This window comes from Xenopus laevis, chromosome 1L (genome assembly GCF_017654675.1).
Source record: "Xenopus laevis strain J_2021 chromosome 1L, Xenopus_laevis_v10.1, whole genome shotgun sequence".
Lineage (NCBI taxonomy): Eukaryota > Metazoa > Chordata > Amphibia > Anura > Pipidae > Xenopus > Xenopus laevis.
The window spans coordinates 112,792,637-112,813,221 of record NC_054371.1 but is presented as its reverse complement, the minus strand read 5'-3'; the positions used below and the strand labels follow the sequence as shown (position 1 = coordinate 112,813,221).

Here is a 20,585-nt window from a genome sequence, read left to right as displayed (position 1 = left end):
TCATGGGAATGTGTACTTTCCGAAAACATGGTTTTCTGGGGTGAACTTACTTTTTTCGACCTTTGCCCCCCCCCAAAAACGATGTAAATGTGTTGATTTTGCAGTACCTGAAATGACAGACCAAATGGGGGGTCTTCATTTTGGGGCCCCTATAGGCCACATGCTGGGGTACACCTATACATATTGGGAATCAAACTGTTCAGAGGACCCCAGGCTTTTATATTTGGGGTGATTTATTTTGATACTCAATAGTATGTAGGACATACGATGCTGCATGGTGGACGTTTTGAGGTGATTTTTGAAAATGTCCCTAAAACTGCCAAACTTAGGAAAGTTTTGCAGCTTGGTGCTTTGGAGTAGAAAGACATGCATACCCATATTGGATTCGGGGGAATGTGTACTTTCCAAAAATATATGGTTTTCTGGGGTGAACTTACTTTTTTCTACTTTTACCCCCCCCCCAAACAATGCAAATGTGTTGATTTTGCAGTACCTGAAATGACAGACCATATGGGGGTCTTCCTTTTGGGGCCCCTATATGCCACGTGCTTGGGTACACCTATACATATTGTGTATCAAACTGTTCACAGGACCCTAGGCTTTCATATTTGGGGTGATTTCTCTTGATACCTAAAAGTATGTGGGAAATACGATGCTGCAGGCTGGAAAATTTGAGGTGATTTTTGGAAATGTCATCAAAATTGCCAAATTTAGGAACGTTTTGCAGCTTGGTGCTTTGGAGTACAAAGACATGCATACCCAATTTGGATTCGAGGGAATGTGTACTTTCCGAAAATATATGGTTTTCTGGGGTGAACGCACTTTTTTCTACCTTTGCCGTCCCCAAAACAATGTAAATGTGTTGATTTTGCAGCACCTGAAATGACAGACCATATGGGGGGGTCTTCCTTTTGGGGCCCCTATATGCCACATGCTTGGGTACACCTATACATATTGGGCATCAAACTGTTCAGAGGACCCTAGGCTTTCATATTTGGGGTGATTTCTCTTGATACCTAAAAGTATGTGGGAAATACGATGCTGCAGGGTGAAAAATTTGAGGTGATTTTTGGAAATGTCACCAAAATTGCCAAATTTAGGAACGTTTTGCAGCTTGGTGCTTCGGAGTACAAAGACATGCATACCCAATTTAGATTCATGGGAATGTGTACTTTCCGAAAACATATGGTTTTCTGGGGTGAACTTACTTTTTTCTACCTTTGCCCCCCCAAAAACGATGTAAATGTGTTGATTTTGCAGTACCTGAAATGACAGACCAAATGGGGGGTCTTCATTTTGGGGCCCCTATAGGCCACATGCTGGGGTGCACCTATACATATTGGGCATCAAACTGTTCAGAGGACCCCAGGCTTTTATATTTGGGGTGATTTATTTTGATACTCAATAGTATGTGGGACATACGATGCTGCATGGTGGACGTTTTGAGGTGATTTTTGAAAATGTCCCTAAAACTGCCAAACTTAGGAAAGTTTTGCAGCTTGGTGCTTTGGAGTAGAAAGACATGCATACCCATATTGGATTCGGGGGAATGTGTACTTTCCGAAAATATATGGTTTTCTGGGGTGAACTTACTTTTTTCTACTTTTACCCCCCCCTTTTACCCCCCCCCAAAACGATGTGTTGATTTTGCAGTATCTGGAATTACAGAACTGATAGCTCAAATGGGGTGTCTATATTTTAGGGCCCCTATATACCACATGTTTAGGTAAACTGATACATATTGGGCATCAAACTGTTCAGTGGACCCTAAGCTTTCATATTTGGGGTGATTTCTCTTGATACCTAAAAGTATGTGGGACATACAATGCTGCAGGGTGAAAATTTTGAGGTGATTTTGGAAATGTCACCAAAATCACCAAATTTAGGAATAGTTTGCGGCTTGATACTTTGGTGTACAAAGACATGCATACCCAATTTGGATTCGCAGGAATGTTTACTTTCCGAAAATATATGGTTTTATGGGGTGAACTTACTTTTTTCTACCTTTGCCCCCCCCCAAACGTTTTGGGGCCCCTATATGCCACGTGCGTGGGTACACCTATACATGTGTGGGAGATATGATGCTGTAGAGTGGAAGCTTTGAGTTAATTTTTCAAAAAATTCACCAATTTCTATAAAACATTATAACATTATAACTACAATTGCAACTTGGTAGTTTGGAGTACAAAGATATATTTACCAATTTTTGATTCACCAGAATCTGTTCTTTCTAATAATGGGTAGTTTTCTTGGGTACACCTACTGTTAGTGGAATGTTTGGCCTTGAAATCAGAAGTATGCTGTTTGGGGAGCGGTGCTTTGGAAATTTGGTAGTGTACTGCTTAGAGATTTTGATCTATACAAGTGAGAAATCTCCATAAAACTATATATATTTGGTATTGCCGCGTTCAGGAGACATAGACCTTTCCAAATCGGCTGTGTTCTCGTACATAAAATAAATGATGTTTCTGATATATGTGATTGTTCTTTGTGAAACATGATTTTTTTCATTTTATTAGACACTTAGAAGCCTATATTTTTTACAGAAGTAGAATTATACCAAAATTCTTGCATATTTTTAAAGTTCAGGTTGTCCTGAAAAAAACAATATATTGTTTTACTGGGTAAACTAAAAGACCACCCCAGGAAAGGCCCTTAAAGTGAAAGAGTACAAAATGTCTAAAAACTGCTTGGCAGTAGATGTTCGCATCTAGGACAAAACGGCTGGCAGGGAAAGGGTTAAACTATAGATTTAAATTATTATTATTATTGATCATCTTGGATGGTCAGGGGATCCAGGCGAATTTTCATTAAGGCTTGGAGAGTCTAAGCCAGAGCCGGGCCAGACGCGACAGGAGCCCTAGGCAACCTGGCCGTGCCAGCATAGCGCACGCATGCGCAAACTGGCACATCTGCCTTGCATGCGCAAGAAGTGTGAATACCCAGGCACGCGCTGAGCTGCCCCCCCTCCTGCACACACGCGCATCTTGTATTTGCCATGACCTGCTGCAAGAAGATTAACGCAGGGAACAGGACTGGGCCGGCAGGGCCCACAAGAGCCAGTCCAGTTCAACCCTGGATGACCTCATGTCTGAAAATCCTGTGAGATTTCGGATGGGAAAGCTTATGATCTGATCTGTGTGCCAAGCACAGTTACTAGGTGAGATTGATCTTTTCCCAGGATTAGCGTTGCCACCTTTTAGATCTGACCCTATCGGCCTGTGCCATAGAGGGTGGGGGGGTGGTTCCGAGAGGGGGCGGGGGTTATGATGTTTCAGGGTCGGGATTATGATATTATGGGGCAGAGTCACTGAGTTTCGTCAGGAAGGGACTGCAGCCCTTAGATTATGTGAGATCGGGAGCTGGGAAGAGGAGCGGATCTGAGTTGGACCAGGGATTACATATTTACTGGCTAATATATTGACGGTAAATTTGTAATACCGTTGTTTTTCAACCAGTATGAATTTATACAACTTAGTTACCATCAAGTACAAGTACTATTTTATTAGAAAGAAAAAAAGAGAAAAAGGAAATCATTTTAAAAATCATTTGCTTAATAAGGGCTTTTAGAATAACAGATCCCACGCCTGTAATGTATTAAAGAGCTTTGTTGTTGTGGGTTACTGATTCTGTTGCAATTTTTTTCATTACCTTCCCTGCATGTCATTGGCTTTACACCACAGTGCCACAGTGAATACACTAAAATTAAGGTAATTCTGCCTTGAATGCACAGCCATTATTTTTTCGTCCACAGAAAGATTAGTATAGTATATAATCTTTTCATTTATAATGATCTGATTATATTGCATCAAAGTTAGGACTTTCGCTTACCTGCATCAGGTGGCATTTCTGGACCTGCTGCTGATTTTTCATGCTGATCTGTGGAAACCTTCTCAATTTCATATTTACTCGTGAGGTGAAATAATTCATTTTTGTATTCCGCAAAGTCAACTGAAAAGGAATGATATAAATGAAATATAGAAATAAAGGAATGAAATCAAAGAAAAATGAGTGCAATACGGTTCTGTTTTATTAAATATTTATTTTTGATTTTTGCTGATATATTTAATTTTTTCAACCATATGGAGTGTAGATCCTTCTGCCTATATATATATATATATATATATATATATATATATATGTAAAGCAGGAGAACCGGCACTCACGAAATGGAGGTTTAGCTTGCCTGGGTGCAGTCCTGGTTCAGTAACATCTATTAGGCAAAGTAGAGATCGCACTCGCAGGACTTACTCATAATAAAGTAGCTTTATTGTGGACAGGTGCTGACGTTTCGGCTGAGACAACAGCCTTTCTCAAAGTGAAAAAAATCTCACAAACACGGATATAAATACACAGTGTGGCGGGAACAAAATCAAATTACAAAAAACACACCGGTGGCAGAGGAAGTGACGTGTCCAAAAAGGGGAGAGAATACGGCTACATCAACTTAAGTGAAAAAGCAAATTGTTGCATAAATCGAAAAAGGAGGACATCAATCACAGTTAGGAGTATCAAAAATGCTTATAAAATAAACAAATAAACAATAAGAAACATCCAAATAAATAAACAGAACAGGTATCCCAATTTATAATTAAGCGCAACCATTATACACCTGCGTGAATAATCATACTAAGGTTCAAGGACTGATAAGTCCTGTAACAGCGCTACTTGTGTGTTGCCTACTCTAGAACTACATAGCAACGTGTTGAAAGAAACATGGACACAATGTAAAAACAATTACAAAGTAACTAGAGTAAATATCTGTTACGAGATGCTGTTACATAGCTACCGGGAGGACGGCTAGATATATTCAAGGTGCTACATGGAGGTATAAAGTCGAAAGATTAGCAAAGGAACAAAGAATAACACAAAAGTTAAAAGAACACGAAAACAAAAGAACAGATATAACATATATCACGAAAACAAGAGAGCAGATATAACATATAAAAAATGAACAGAGGAAAAAATATATATACAAATAATAAAAGATATATATAAAAAAGAAAAAGAAAAAAGAAAAAGAAAACACGAGGTGAAAATAAATCAAAATAGAGATAAAAATAGCGAGTGATCGACTCACCCTCCTCATACGAAAAAATAAATCAAAAGTGAAACGAGGCCTCGATTTTGTTCCCGCCACACTGTGTATTTATATCCGTGTTTGTGAGATTTTTTTCACTTTGAGAAAGGCTGTTGTCTCAGCCGAAACGTCAGCACCTGTCCACAATAAAGCTACTTTATTATGAGTAAGTCCTGCGAGTGCGATCTCTACTTTGCCTAATAAAAACGCGAAGCGCCTGAAGGTCCTGCAGGATTACCGTGAAGGCGCGGTTTACCGGTGGCAGCAGGGAGGAACATACAAGCCCAGAAGACGTAGGCAGGAGTGGAGATCGCGGAGATCCCCAGGCCAACGCACAGACAGCGCACAATCGGAGAGTGAAGGAGAGACAAGCGCACCAGGAGCAACATGCCCATCTGGTTCTCCTTCTTTTTTAGAGGAAGGCGCACGGCCCAAAGACCCTGGAAGGCCACCCGCAGGGGTAAAGGACATCACACCAGCGGCAACACGATCACGGATGAAGCAGACCAGGGAGAAAAAGAAAGTCTGATCTTCAACTTATCATCACACCAGCTATCAGAAGCCGAAAGAACGCTGCTGGAGAAAGGACTGGGTTTCGTACCTGTGGTGAGTGCTAATCCTTTTATGCACACTATTGACAATTTCAAGCTGGCGAGACAAATAAGACTGAAGGAAAAATTTGGACGTAATTTGGGGAATGTTGATGTGGGCAGTTCTGCAATGGATATATGTGTCACTCCTAACAGTATAAGTGCAACCCCAAATGATTTAAACCCTACCCCAGGTGAACAAAGATTCAAAACAAAAAGCACCTATGACCCATTTAGCACCAACCCCTCGATTAAAACATTTAATCGGATGCTTGACATAGATATGGCTAAGTGGTATAAGACTAAACACCGCTGGTATGGGAATTTGTCAGGAGCAGAGAGGGAGGCCTTGAAAACGCTCAGAGAAAATAGAAATATATTAATTAGAAGTGCAGATAAGGGTGGTGGAGTAGTAATACTCGATTATAGTTATTACAAAAACGAGCTCCTGACCCAATTAAGTGACACTTTGAGCTATGGAAAATTGACAGGCGACCCCACTGCCAAACTTCAGGAAGAATTGAAAAACATTTTGAGTAATGCAGTAACCAATTATTGGATTACTGAACCAATGATGAATTATTTCTTGCCCAAATTCCCTACCAGACCTGTTATATATACCCTACCCAAAATCCACAAAAATAGCTCTAAGCCACCAGGACGCCCAATCATATCCTCCAACGGATCTCTCAATGAAAATATCGCCGAATATGTGGATTTTCTACTGCAACCCTGTGTACAAAACATCGGGAGTTACTTAAAAGACTCCAATGATTTTTTAAGGGTGGTAGAAAGTATTAATTGCACATTGGAGAATCTGACCTTAGTCACGATGGATGTACAAAGCCTCTACACCTGCATCCCACACAGAGCAGGTGTAGAGGCTGTACGCGATTTGATCACAGGCAACGAGCTATATGTTGGGCCCCCCATTGAATTTACTGTATCCCTCCTCGAATTCATTTTACATAATAATTACTTCAAATTTGAAAATAATTACTATATACAGCACACTGGGACAGCCATGGGGTCAAAGGTCGCGCCTGTATATGCCAATGCATTTATGCACGTCTATGAAAGCACTCATATACTGAGCCATCCCATGTTTAAAAAATTTGGGGCATTCTACAGACGCTTTATAGACGATATCTTTTTTGTGTGGCTAGGACCGACGGAAGAGTTGACCAACTTTGTAAAATGCCTCAATGAACTCGATAGTCCTGTGCGTTTTACCTTAAAACATGACAGTAATGAAATTGAATTTTTGGATGTGAAGATATACAAAATGGGGGACAAGTTACAAACCTGTTTGTATGTAAAACCTACCGACAGAAACACCATTGTCCACTACCATAGCAACCATCCACGACATCTACTAAACTCACTGCCTAAGTCCCAAATGCTGAGAGTGGTGAGGATTAACAGCGATGCTAGCAAACGAGCCCAAGACTTAGAAACCATGGGAGATAAGTTCTTAGAGAGAGGCTACCCCCCCAAATTGATTGCGGATATTAAGCAATGGGCATTAAACCTAGATCGCAAAATTGTTCTTAGCAATAATAGCAAAATAGAAAAAATGGACAGTGGTGTGTCTAAGGAGGTTTACTATGTGAGCCAGTATGGGGTACAGTCCAATTACATGAACCAATGCCTGAACAAATATTGGCCGATAGTAACAAGTGATGAGGGCCTGAACAAAAAATTACCCAACAAACCGAGATTGAGCTACAGGAGGGCGAGAAACCTAAGGGAAAGCTTAAGCCCTTCAGACCCCTTAGAGAAATATATAAAACCACAAAAACATCACTTTCTCACGCAGAAACCAGGTGTCTACAAATGCAGCGGCTGCGTTATGTGCAGCAGCCTGATAACAGGAAATGACTTTCATCATCCCCAAACAGGGAAGAGATATAAAATAAAGCAAAGGATGACGTGCACCACGACAATGGTGGTGTACATCATCAAATGCCCCTGTGGTCTAATTTATTGTGGCAAGACAATTAGACAACTGAAAGAACGCATTGGGATGCACAGATCGAGCATCAGAGCAGCATTAGACACAGTCACGAGTGAGAAAGACAAAAAGGAAAAGAAACAAGACATATCGCAACAGCTAGTTGCTAAACATTGGGCAGAAGCTAGGCACAGCCCCTCTTCCTTTAGATGCATGCCAATAGACCATGTACCTATGAGACCGAGAGGGGGTGACTACAATAAGGCCCTATTGAGAAGAGAGGCTTACTGGATATATGAGCTAGACTGTGTGGCTCCACGGGGGTTAAATGGCCAATTGGTGCTGAATTGCTTTCTGTAATAACATCTGACTTCCACGCAAGTGGTCTGGCAAATCAAGAAACGACACATAAAATTACAAAGTAGAAAACGTTGATTCAAGGCCAATTTATTGTAACATTTTTTAACAAAAGACTGAGCCACATTATTTCTTTTTCAATGTCGTTAAATTGATACTATGTATATTATTTGTATACACTTTTGCAGATAACAGCACTAACTTGACACGTCATGGACTATACACACAGAGCACCTATGCCACCTAGTGGTGAAAAAGTATATACGTGGAATATACAAGTTAAAGGACTATGGTGATGGGAAAACATTCTTTTGGGGTTTAATGACGTCATTTTTGGCGCCAGATTCAAATGGGGGAGTGGTATAAAAGCACCATTTTGTTGTACATGCATTATCCTTGAAAAAGGCCCTAATGTGGGCCGAAACGTCGGATCAATGTACCGAATAAAGCACTGAGTTTTGATGAAAGAATTTTGGTGTGCGGATCCTTATGAGCAAATCTATATATATATATATATATATATATATATATATATATATATATATATATATATATATATATATATATATATATATATATATATATATATATATATATATATATATATATATAGATATAGATATATATATTTGTTAAGGACCAACACTGTCATTTTAAAAACGAAAACTGGGTAAATAGGTATGCTATGCAAAAAAATGTTCAATGCAGTTAGTTAGCCAAAAGCGTAATGTATAAAGGCTGCAGTGACTGATGTCAACATAATGTCATACTTCCTGCTTTTCAGCTCTTTTGGTTTTCACTTAACAGGCAGTAACCAATCAGTGACTTGAGGAGGGGGCACATGGGTCATAACTGTTGCTTTTGAATCTGAGCTGGATGCTGAGGATCAATTGCAAAGTCACTGAACAGTTATGGCCCCACTTAAAGTCAATGACTAACTCAGAGTTACAGAGCTGAAAAGCAGGAAGTTGTGTTCAGGCTATTATGTTACACATCCAGTCTTTAGAAATAAATTTTTTGGCTAATTACTGTAACTATATTAGAAATATTTTTTATTTTGCACTACCGACAGGCTGCCGGACCCGATAGGCAAAAGGCAGTCCTGCACACAGTTTCTATTCTCAGTGCAAATGCATATTAGGCCGTGGGTTCGGGCTTGGAGGTTTTCCCGATTACCCTTTTTTGCCTGCGCCACTCTCATCCTCGTCAGTCGAAACTTCGCTGGCGTTTTAGTTTTTCCCAACTGTTAACTTTCACTGGCACCAATAGTGCCCTTGCGAGATTTCACAGGCGCTATTTTGTCTTTGCGCAAGAACTAATTAAGGGAAAAGGCGGTCCCTGACGTCATGTCACCGCAACACGCAACACGCTTAGCGGCTGCTAAGGGACTTTAGCCTGTGTCCTCCACTCTTCAGCAGTACCCAGTACAAGCATACCACTTCACACTGCAGACGTCGGATTGCCTAAACAACAGTCCTGTTCATCAGTGCCCGAAATTCTGCCAGTCCACGGCTGTGGCCGCATCCTGTGTGGACTTTCACTAAAACTTGTCGACTCTATCCTGCGGCTGCAGGTACAAGTTTACTGTTTTTTGGAGAAAAGAAGGGAATAGGGATGTAGCGAACGTCGGAAAAAAAGTTCGCGAACATATTCGCGAACTTGCGCAAAAACGCGAGCGGTTCGCGAACGGTTCGCGAACCCCATAGACTTCAATGGGAAGGCGAACTTTAACATCTAAAAAAAAAATTTCTGGCCAGAAAAATGATTTTAAAGTTGTTTAAAGGGTGCAACGACCTGGACAGTGGCATGCCAGAGGGGGATCAAGGGCAAAAATGTATCTGAAAAATCTGCCTGTGTGTGCTTGGAAGAGATAGTGTAGGGGGAGAGCTGTTAGTGATTTCAGGGACAGATGATAGTAAGTTTGCTGGCTAGTAATCTGCTTGATACTGCTCTGTATTGGAGGGACAGAAGTCTGCAGGGATTTGAGGGACATTTTAGCTTAGGTAGCTTTGCTGGCTAGTAATCTACTGTTCTCTTTAAACAACTGCCATACGTTGACCTTGTAGGCATTGTTTGCCCAGTTTTTTTGGACGCAGCCACTGAAGCACAGTTGCCAGAAAAAATATGCCATATAAATGCTGAAAATAGTCATTTTTTGCCATACGTTGACTCAACGTATATGGCAAAAAATGACTATTTTCAGCATTTATATGGCATATTTTTTCTGGCCTCTGTGCTTCAGTGGCTGCGGCCAAAAAAACTGGGCAAATAATGCCTACAAGGTCAACGTATACACTACTACAGCGGTGGATACGGATTACGTAAAATATATGAATGCTGCTTGAAAAAAGTCACTCCGGTGTTTTTTCTGGAGACGGTAATATTATGGATATTTAGACAGAATGTGAACAAGGTCACACAGCTAGATGGCGGGTTGAAGAAAACAGTGTGCAAATAATGCCTACAGGGCAAATAATGCCTAAAAGGTCAACTTATACACTACTACAGCGGTAGTAAAATAAAAAAAAGTAAAATAAAAAAAAATGAATATTAAAAAAAAAAATTAAAGTTGGTGCTGCTGAACTACTAGGAGCAGCAGATTAGCACACCAGTCCCACTCCCCAACACTGCTAGACTAATAGCACTGGGCTCTTATAGTAGTAGTAGTAGTAGTAGTAAAACAACAAAAAAATAAATAAAAGCAGTCCTTACAAGGACTACTGTTATTGCAGCAGTCAGCAGATGAGATCAGAAGCAGGACAGCTGCCCACTGCAGCTACATACAGAGCACTGCAGTAGAAGGTAGATTACTAGCCAGCAAAGCTACCTAAGCTAAAATGTCCCTCAAACCCCTGCAGACTTCTGTCCCTCCAATAACAGAGCAGTATCAAAACGATTACTAGCCAGCAAACTTTCAACTGTCCCTGAAATCACTAACAGGCAGCAGCTCTCTCCCTACACTATCTCTTCAGCACACACAGGCAGAGTGAAAAAACGCTGCAGGGCTTCGGTTTTTATAGGGAAGGGGAGTGGTCCAGGGGAGAGCTTCCTGATTGGCTGCCATGTACCTGCTGGTCTGGGGTGAGAGGGCAAAAAAAAGCGCCAACAATGGCGAACCCAAAATGGCGAACGTCGCGCGACGTTCGCGAACTTCCGGCGAGCGCGAACACCCGATGTTCGCGCGAACAAGTTCGCCGGCGAACAGTTCGCGACATCTCTAGAAGGGAACCCCTCTCAACACTAGCATGGCTGATAAAGGTTGGGACGGATGGCCGGATCCTGAAGCGGACCCTTCTGCTGACCAAACCTCATGCCAGTACTTAGCAATAGCATAAACATATTTTTCGCAGCTGTATATCCAAGGTTATATTACACGCATGTAACACGTCAATATTTTGGAATATTCTTTGTCCTTGAGTTCCATATAAGCTATTGTAATACTACCAATAAACTGAACTTGTTATGAGTCTCACTGCCTACTAGTGTCTCTCTGTACAAGCTCCCAGATCTGAGGACGTACGGACGCGCTGTGAAGGTGACCCCGGGCGTCAGTAGCCTGTTACCCCAATAATCTGGTGTCAGAAGTGGGATTACAGCAAGCAGCATGGAGGGTAGGTAAAAATCTGTTTCATTCATGATCTTTTCCTTGCCATCCGTATATGCTTAATGCTGTATCTCTAAGTCTAGTGTTGGGGTACTAATAGCTCTGGTGGCTATTAGATAAAGAGGATCCCTGACGAGGGACCTAATAGGAATTTTAGGTTAAATTCCAAGGAGTCGTGGTGGACTCACAAAGAGTTTTTGGTAAAGCTCAAGAGTTTGTAGTAAACTCAGGTTTTGCTACTTGAGACGGGTGACCCTGTAAGGTTGCAGCGCTTCCGTACTGTTCTTTAGATGTTGTGCATGTCATAATTGTCTTGTTATACCGGTAAGTGTTTTTGTGTTTTTGTCATTAATTGCATCCTAAATATTTTGCAAGATTACGGATTACCGCTGAACTAATGTGTCAGATTTTGTCAGGATCTCATCCCAAAACAGGCTACCCTTACTAAGCTTTCTTGCACTATATTTACCAATTATCTAAATTTGTTGCAATATTAAGACTTATCTCCGAAATAGATAAAAGTTTTGTCGTGACCTCTGATCTCAGCTTTATCTAACTCCAGATTTATTGCAACCCATTTATATTATAATTTTATGAAATTTTCCTATCATGGGAAGCAAAGGTACTAAAGATTTGCCACCACCCAATCCTGGAGAAACGTGTAAACAATATGTGTATAGGTGTAGCCCCACAGGGGGATTTTATGTAGACCCATAGGAAGATAAAATAGCAGGATGGGGAGAAGCTTTTTCTATACTGAACGTCTTGTGTCAGTGTGGTTCTTCTGGTGTACACCCTAATCTAATTAGGACGGGAATAGATATCCTCAGGACTGTTTGTGTCCTTATTAATTTTGGTGCCCAAAGTTCGGCTGCAGGTTCTGACTGCTCAACAGCCGATACAAAGGACACAGGTCGACCAATAGAGGACGGGACGGAGACTGATCACCTCCGGGACATGGGAAGACCTGTTTTTTTAGTTTCTTACTCGTGTCAAACCTGCTATAATTGTTTATATCTGTTGTCTAAATTGAATCCTGGCAGCCAGCAAAAACAGGTATTTTCTTGCCTGTAGCTCTTTATTGAACCTGTATAGAGCTATCTATTACCCGACTTGTGTTATGCTTTGTGATATTCTCTTTCCGAGTAAAGTAGAATTAGATGATTAATACGTGTGGTATCCGGATGTCGATAGGACGCCGATACTACTCTGTCTCTGTACATCATAATGATAAGGGTCTTGTAGAGACCGCTGAAGCATGGTTCAAAGTTGCTACATGCTTACACAAAGAATTTTGGTCCGAACAAAGAATAATCGAATCAAATGGGAAAGTTAAAGTGATGTATTAGAAGCTCTAGCCCTACAAGAATTGAGTGGTTGCAACTCATATGGCATACATAGAGCCATCAACTCCCTATGATGGAAATGTTTCCTGTAATAAGAGCAGGGGAGAGCAAGAATCAGAAAGTGCAGTAGAAGAAGGTCAGGTAAGTGACATAGAAGAAGGTCAGGTAAGTGACATAGAAGAAATTCAGGAAAGTGACATAGAAAAAATTCAGGAAAGTGACATAGAAGGTCAGGAAAGTGCTGTAGAATCAGAGGAAGCTAGAAAGCAAAGAGAGGAACAAGAAAAGCTGCTAGTAGAAGGGTTAAGTTAGTAAATAGAGAATAGTGAGAAGAGACAATTCATCTTTCAGTGCTGAAAACAGCAGCGCTGATACAGGCAGTTCTCAGCCCCGCAGCCAAGCTCTACCCCGCCCGTATAGTACAAACTAGAGAAAAGGGGGCAGAGGTGGGCGTCCCTGCAGCACATCTCATTAACGCAGACAGAAAGCTCATTCCATGGACAGCACCAAATCTTAGAAGGATTTTTCAAGACATTCCACAGCCCCATACTAATCCACACAAATTTGGACAGGAACTCTTGTTTATCCACAGTGCCCATAACCCTAATTGCAATGATATGTTAGTTGTAATCATACATGTGTGTGGTCCAGCAGATTACCAACATCTGTTAGCTAAAATGAATTGGGACACTAACCTTGCTGACCCAGCCCAAGTAGGGGTCCCGTATCTACACAAGCTGCCTTTCTTATCAGTGCCCCCATCCCTGACAGTTTCATAGGTAGGGACATCCTTTGTAAACTAGGGTGCACCATATACTGCATTCCGGATGGAGTGTGTTTTTCTGTCCCACCTCAGTAAGTGTCTGAGATGACTAATGCCCCAGATACAGCTAATCTTTTGTCACTAAAAGAAATGTCTAAGGAGGAACCTACCTCCTGAATTACAATGTGTCCTAGGTGATGTATGGGCTTTATCACCGATGGATATCTAGTTGATGTCATCCATCCCACCTGTGTCCAAACAAGTAGACCCACGGGCCCCCCCTGCCCAAAATCTTACAGCACCCACTGTCCAGGGCGCAAGTAGAGGGGATTCAACCAGTCATTCAAGGGTTACTTGTCAGGGGAGTGTTAATTCACAAGATCAGCTCATCTTGCCAACTAAAAAGCCCGGCAAGAATGAGTGGCATTTTGTTCAGGATCTCACAGCAATTAATAAAGTTGTTATTGCATCCCATCCGGTAGTGCCTAATTTGACTACCAAAGCAGGTTGCAAAACTCCAGAAGGTGATGTTTCTTTTTTTGCGCTTAGGCGATTGCCCTGTCGCACCCTGTGCTCTGTTACCATATTTGGTTGCTGCCTCAAATGGTCTCACTTACATTTCAAAAAGGGGGAGGTGTGATGCAGTATCAAGATGTGGTTTGCCCCAGGTTCTCATCTATCGCAGCCAAATATGTACAATCAATTTACCCATTTCAGATATTGCAGATAGATTACATACAGCTACCTAAATGTTGTACTTCTGAATATGTACTCGGTTGTGTTGACCCATTCTCTAGGTGGCCAGAAGCCTGGCCCATTGCAAAAGCTTCGGCTGCAGCTACAGCTAAAAAGCTGAGTGTAGAGATTGTTTGCAGATATGCCTGAGGTATTATCCTCCAACCAAGGTACACATTTCACTGGACAGGTAATGCAACAAATCTGTAAAGACATTGGGATACATCAAATGCTTCACACACCCTGCATTTCCAGCATTTTTTGCAAAATATGTTTTTCTTGTGTTACTTGTTTACGTCATAATCCTGGTCAGGTAGTCAAATCTCCCAAATGGCACTTTGCTTAATCAGAATAACCCTTCCAGCGATTACAAATAGACTACAGCCAACTGCATAAAGTAGGTACATATGAATATGTACCAGTATGTATTGACATGTTCTCAGGATGGCCTGAGGCATGGCCAGTTGCTAAGGCTACAACAAAAGCAACTGCTAAGAAACTTTAAATGAGGTAATCTGTAGGTATTCTTTCCCAACCTACATTGAAAGTAACAGGGGTACACATTTTACAGGGCAGATAATGTCTTAAATAAAAAATAACCCTCAGAGTTTTGGGAAGGTTGAAAGCCTAAATGGTGTTATATAAAATAAAATGTAATAGATTCTAAAGAAACATTAAAATCTTGGGTTAACTGCCTTCCATATTGTTCTCAATATGCACCAATCCAAGAGGCCCTTACAAACTGTCACCCTATGACATTCTGTTTGGGTCAGTCCTAAGAATTGGATTGTATTTGCCTCAACAGCTACAAGCTTCACACTCAGAAATGACTGATTATGTAGCTGAAATGTCTAAATGAAATACACAAATATGTTTTTGATTCTATTCCAGATCCAAATATCAATACTGGTTCACACTATCTTAAACCGGGTGACTGGGTAGTGATTAAAAAACACTTGAGGAACAGCTTGGACACAAGGTTTGAAGGTCCTTTCTAAGTGCAATCAGTAACACCTACTTCAGTAAAATTACATAACAAAGATATATAGATACATGTTTTGTAGTAAAATTGTAGTAGAGCAAGTGTTACCGACAAGCATGTATTTGTATTTTGAGTACTACTGGTTTTTGGTTTCATTCATATGTCCTCTAGCAAAAGTAATTTTTATGAACAATCAAATCATTACATAATTTTACAAAAAAAAGAATAACTAAGGAAGCAAATAGAACTAATTGTTGGGTGTGTGGCATTAGACTAACTCATTCAATGGGAATACCCATGGTAGTTTTCCCAATTTGTGCTCATAAATTAGATTAACAATAACTATTATTATTTATATACGGCTTGGAAAATAGCACTATTAATGCATTAAACAAGTTTAAATGACACATGGAAAATAATGATTGATCTAAGTGTGTTTTTACAGGCAACCAAAGATGAAGCTAATGGATTTAGCATCGAGCAGAAGATGGTATTTATACAACAACTCTTAATTTGACAGATACTAACTTAAAGAAAGGTATAGAGTGTTGGAACCTATTCTATTCTAAAATAGAATTAGCTATTTATGGATTAATTACATAGAAATCTACCTACTACTTTATATGTGGTACATGGGCTTATGTTTGGTTACCAGAGAATAGATATGGTACCTGTATTATTGCTACTTCATCTCCTGCCATAGCAATTGTAGATTAGGATAATGTAACAGAAATTTTTTTAATATCACACCACGATCTTCTTAAGAGAATTGTTTACCATAGTAAAGTTTAATATTTTTTGTGGAATTGTAAATAAGATTAAAGAGTTACAATATGAAGCAAGGGCAATTAAGCATAAGGGGTGGAACCCTTTTAAAGGTTACCAATTTAGTAATATATTTAGTTTTACTTAAGCAAGATAGTGTTTTCTTGTTCATCACTTCTAAGAACTATACTTGGGACAATACCTTTGCAGATGCCTTTGCTATAAATAAGTTCAAACCATCTTTTCTAAACGGCACTGGAACATGGATAAAGAGACTTATGTTTACTAAACGCAATATTTCAAATTACATGGCATGGAATCTTTTGGGTGTTGGTAGAATTAGATATGTAATACTTCATGTTGATTCTTTTAAACTGAGGTAGTTTGTATAGTTAGGCAAATAACAAGATTGGGATGGATTAGGAATTCTCCAGCATGTAGTTGTGTTAATTCTGCTGGTCAAGAATGAGTTCTTGGTTTTGAAGACAGGCCTAGCCCCTCTTCAGAGCATAGTAGTCTCAATACGGTTATTTGCATTTAGGTGAGTTTATAGTTTAGGTTAATTTTACCTATTGCTAATTATCAACTCCCTGTTTCTCTGTTTCGTTCACTTATTCATCATCATACTGACACTGTTGCTGCATATCACAAACACACTGATAAATTGTATGATACTGTTGTTAAAACTGTTGCTACCAAATACAGATTCGTTTATTTAGGTTCTCAGTTGCAAGGTGACTTACAGCACCACTAGTATGATGTGTTTACTGGTTGTAAAGATAAATGCCCTAGAAAATGGCCTAAAGACAAAACATAGGAGAAATACTTTGAGAGAATTAGAATTACACACCAAAATTGATTCTCTCAAAAATAAAGTAACCTCTTTACAGACCCAAAATAATAATTTCAAAAAGGCCACTCACATGCTGCAATTTTCCCATAAGGATGAAGTTGTTAAGTATGATTTGTGCCACACAGAAATGGTAAAATGTAAAAAAAGATTTAAATGACTTACAGGAAAAATATAATAAGATTGTCCCATTAAATGCAGTAAAATCTACTCAAACAGAGCACATGGGAAACAACTATAAAGTAGCCACAGTCTCTTCATCGGCTGATACATTTGAAAAACATGCACAAAGTAAAAATAAGACTCAAGATCATGAAACAGAAAACTATATTTCTGATGCAATAGATGAGTCTGATGTGTATGATTTAAGTGGCTTGTTTTCCCTAGACCAAAATGCAAAACTAATAGATGTCAAAGATTACAATTGTGATATAGGTGCTTTCAAAAACATGGTAAGTAAAACACACTATAGAACCTCTCCTACAATTACCAACTGTAAAATTCAGAGTAATTTTAAAGTACTGTTAACCCTTTGGGGGAAAAACTTTTGTTGTCACAAAGGTGCCAATTATCCAAGGGCCCTTACAAATTAGAATTATAATGTAAGGTAAACAACACTTTAAAGCCATTCCTTTGTAAAAGAAAACTCAACCTTACTTGCCACACCCCAAATGATGGCACTACACATTAATATTTTGTTTATTGTGTTATTTTCAGTTGGGATATATATATATATATATATATTTTTTTCTTATTATACAAGGTGCCCAAGGGGGGGGGATAGTATAACACCTTGATAAAATGGGCACTCTTGTAGGTAAGTAATAAAAATGGAACTCATTTTGTTCTCTGTGAATAAATAGTTTACTAGCAGAGAATGTTTGTAATGAGATGTTTTGTAATGAGTATAAATTAGTTTACATACCAAAGGCAACACAACAAACATGTAACCCATTTCCATACTGTGGATATTAACTGTATTTGTTTGTTTCCTTGCTAGGTTCACCTACAGATGAAGCCACTTGGATTTGTGAGATAAATGCGTCATGACTCAGGGTTAATTGAAGAAACTGCGTTATCTAAAGTCATCTTAACTCATTTAATGCATTTAACCTTTCCATTAGCATACCAAAGCACCATTGTGAACAATGGTGAATGCTTTAATTAGATGGGATGTTGTGACGCAGTTTTCTGTGTTAAATGAGATAAATGGGATATCTGTGTTTAGTTATTCTGTGTCAAACAGACAAACCAAAGTGGCTGCATCTGTATTTCTTTTTATTTAGGAAAATCAGATGACCAGTCATATTTTGTCATGATGAAATGTCTACAGCCTCTGCAGTGGATGAAAACCTTACCAATACTCTTGTTTTTATTACCTTAATAACATGCCTTTTAAACTAATGTTAGGTAACATGAAATGCAACTTTATTTTGTTGGTTTTCTAATACTCTTCTTGGAAAATGTGCATGCACTAACATTTGATGGCCATCAATAACATGTTTTGTTATGTGTGTGTTTTCGTATGATAGTGTTTTAAACACTTTTATATCTAAAAAGGGTATTTGTGAACAAATGACAATTGTCAATGTATGGTTTAGTGTTATGTATTTTATTCCATTTTATGTGTTTGATGTGAACATAGATCCCCTGTCCCATAATTTACGTAATCTATAAGACAGGAAGGACAAACATGATACAAATTAGCAAAAGCATGGTGAAAACCGAGAATGAGTTGAATGAGATGCTGCAAGATGAGGATATGAATTTGGTTATGACAAATACTTGGATAGAGATGGGTATGAAGGGACTGTTGTTTGCACATGCAATGTAATTAATAATCATGATGGGAATGATAATTTGCCTGAATCAACTTTTCAAATGGCAAAGGGAAAAAATTTAATTATTAATGGAGATGAGACATAAGCAGTTATTGTCATAGGTGTGGCCTAGCCTCACTGGCCACAAGGGGAGGACTGTTAACCAACAATAACAATATGTAAAACCTCCATTAGTATCTGTATATATAGATATTAGTGTAATAGATAGATGTGAATATATGTATATATAATGTTTGTATAATGTATAGCTATCATATATTAGGTATAGGGATGACCATCTATCAAATAGAGGTTGCTGGAGGGAAGTAACGTTTTACAATAGTTGGAGACAAATCTAGTTTAGATTAGCCAGGAAGTCAAACAAAGTACAAAGAGTGGTTTCTAAGAAAAGATTTCCAAGCAAGATTTGTCTCTAATCACTTAGTCAACCTTTTGTTGTAAAGACAGGATCAAGCTCCACCAGAGAAACAGATAAATATAGGGACCATGCGTTCTAATGTGGGACTGGCTCCTAATTTTAAACATCCCAACCAGTTTCCCCGCATACCAAATGGTCACCTATTGTTTATATATAAACACAACCCTGGGGGTCTGACTCTGACAGTTCCTGAAGGGTTACTTTTCTTGTCGACAAATACAACCCATTATCAATATATTTAAGACAGAGACATTTTGTGCATACTGCTACTGAAAAATGCCTTACCCTTTAAACAAAACAGGGATTGTTTGTCCATATATTGCAATATATTTGCAATGTATAGTTTATACAGGAGCAGTGACCAGCTCCATGTTGTAGCTCCCACCCTTCCCAACTATAGTCAGGTGATCCCACTGGTGTCTAATAAAAGGGCAGCCAAGTTTGTGAGTTTTACTTTGAAAGCAGCTAGTAAGTTGCAGGTAAAACTTAGTCCCTTTGTAAAATGTATAATGAAGCAATAGAATTCTTAACGAATCAGATAAAATTAAGCAGACGACTGGCCACATATGGGATGACTTTGACGTAGTTGGCCAGCTTAAATATATTGCAATATATGGACAAACAATCCATGTTTTGTTTAAAGGGTAAGGCATTTTTCAGTAGCAGTATGCACAAAATGTCATGTGACTTGTGCCTGCACTTTAGGAGAGAAATGCATTCTGGCAGGCTGCTGTTTTTCCTTCTCAATGTAACTGAATGTGTCTCAGTGAGACATGGGTTTTTACTATTGAGTGTTGTTCTTAGATCTACCAGGCAGCTGTTATCTTGTGTTAGGGAGCTGCTATCTGGTTACCTTCCCATTGTTCTTTTGTTTGGCTGCTGGGGGGGAAAAGGGAGGGGGTGATATCACTCCAACTTGCAGTACAGCAGTAAAGAGTGATTGAAGTTTATCAGAGCACAAGTCACATGACTTGGGGCAGCTGGGAAATTGACAATATGTCTAGCCCCATGTCAGATTTCAAAATTGAATATAAAAAAATCTGTTTGCTCTTTTGAGAAATGGATTTCAGTGCAGAATTTTGCTGGAGCAACACTAGTAATTCATTCATTTTGAAAAAACATTTTTTCCCATGACAGTATCCCTTTAAATATATTGATAATGGGTTGAGTGCAGAGGACTCTTGTATTTGTCTATATGTATTTTGTGGTCACAGCCTCATTGCACCCCTGCCTAATGATTTTAGTGGTATAGTGGTGAGCACAACTTTCCCTTGTTTGTTACTTTTCTTGTCTCTTGTTC

At 39.3% G+C, this 20,585-nt stretch overlaps 1 protein-coding gene across 1 annotated transcript in view; it reads right to left on the bottom strand.

Annotated features, from left to right (window-relative positions):
* Positions 1-20,585, bottom strand: part of b4galt1l.L (beta-1,4-galactosyltransferase 1-like L homeolog) — a 72,728-nt gene that overhangs the window by 27,811 nt on the left and 24,332 nt on the right. Inside the window, exon 2 of the mRNA XM_018255526.2 lies at positions 3,832-3,951. Coding sequence (XP_018111015.1) covers positions 3,832-3,951 — 120 coding nt within the window. The remainder of the gene's footprint in view (positions 1-3,831; positions 3,952-20,585) is intronic.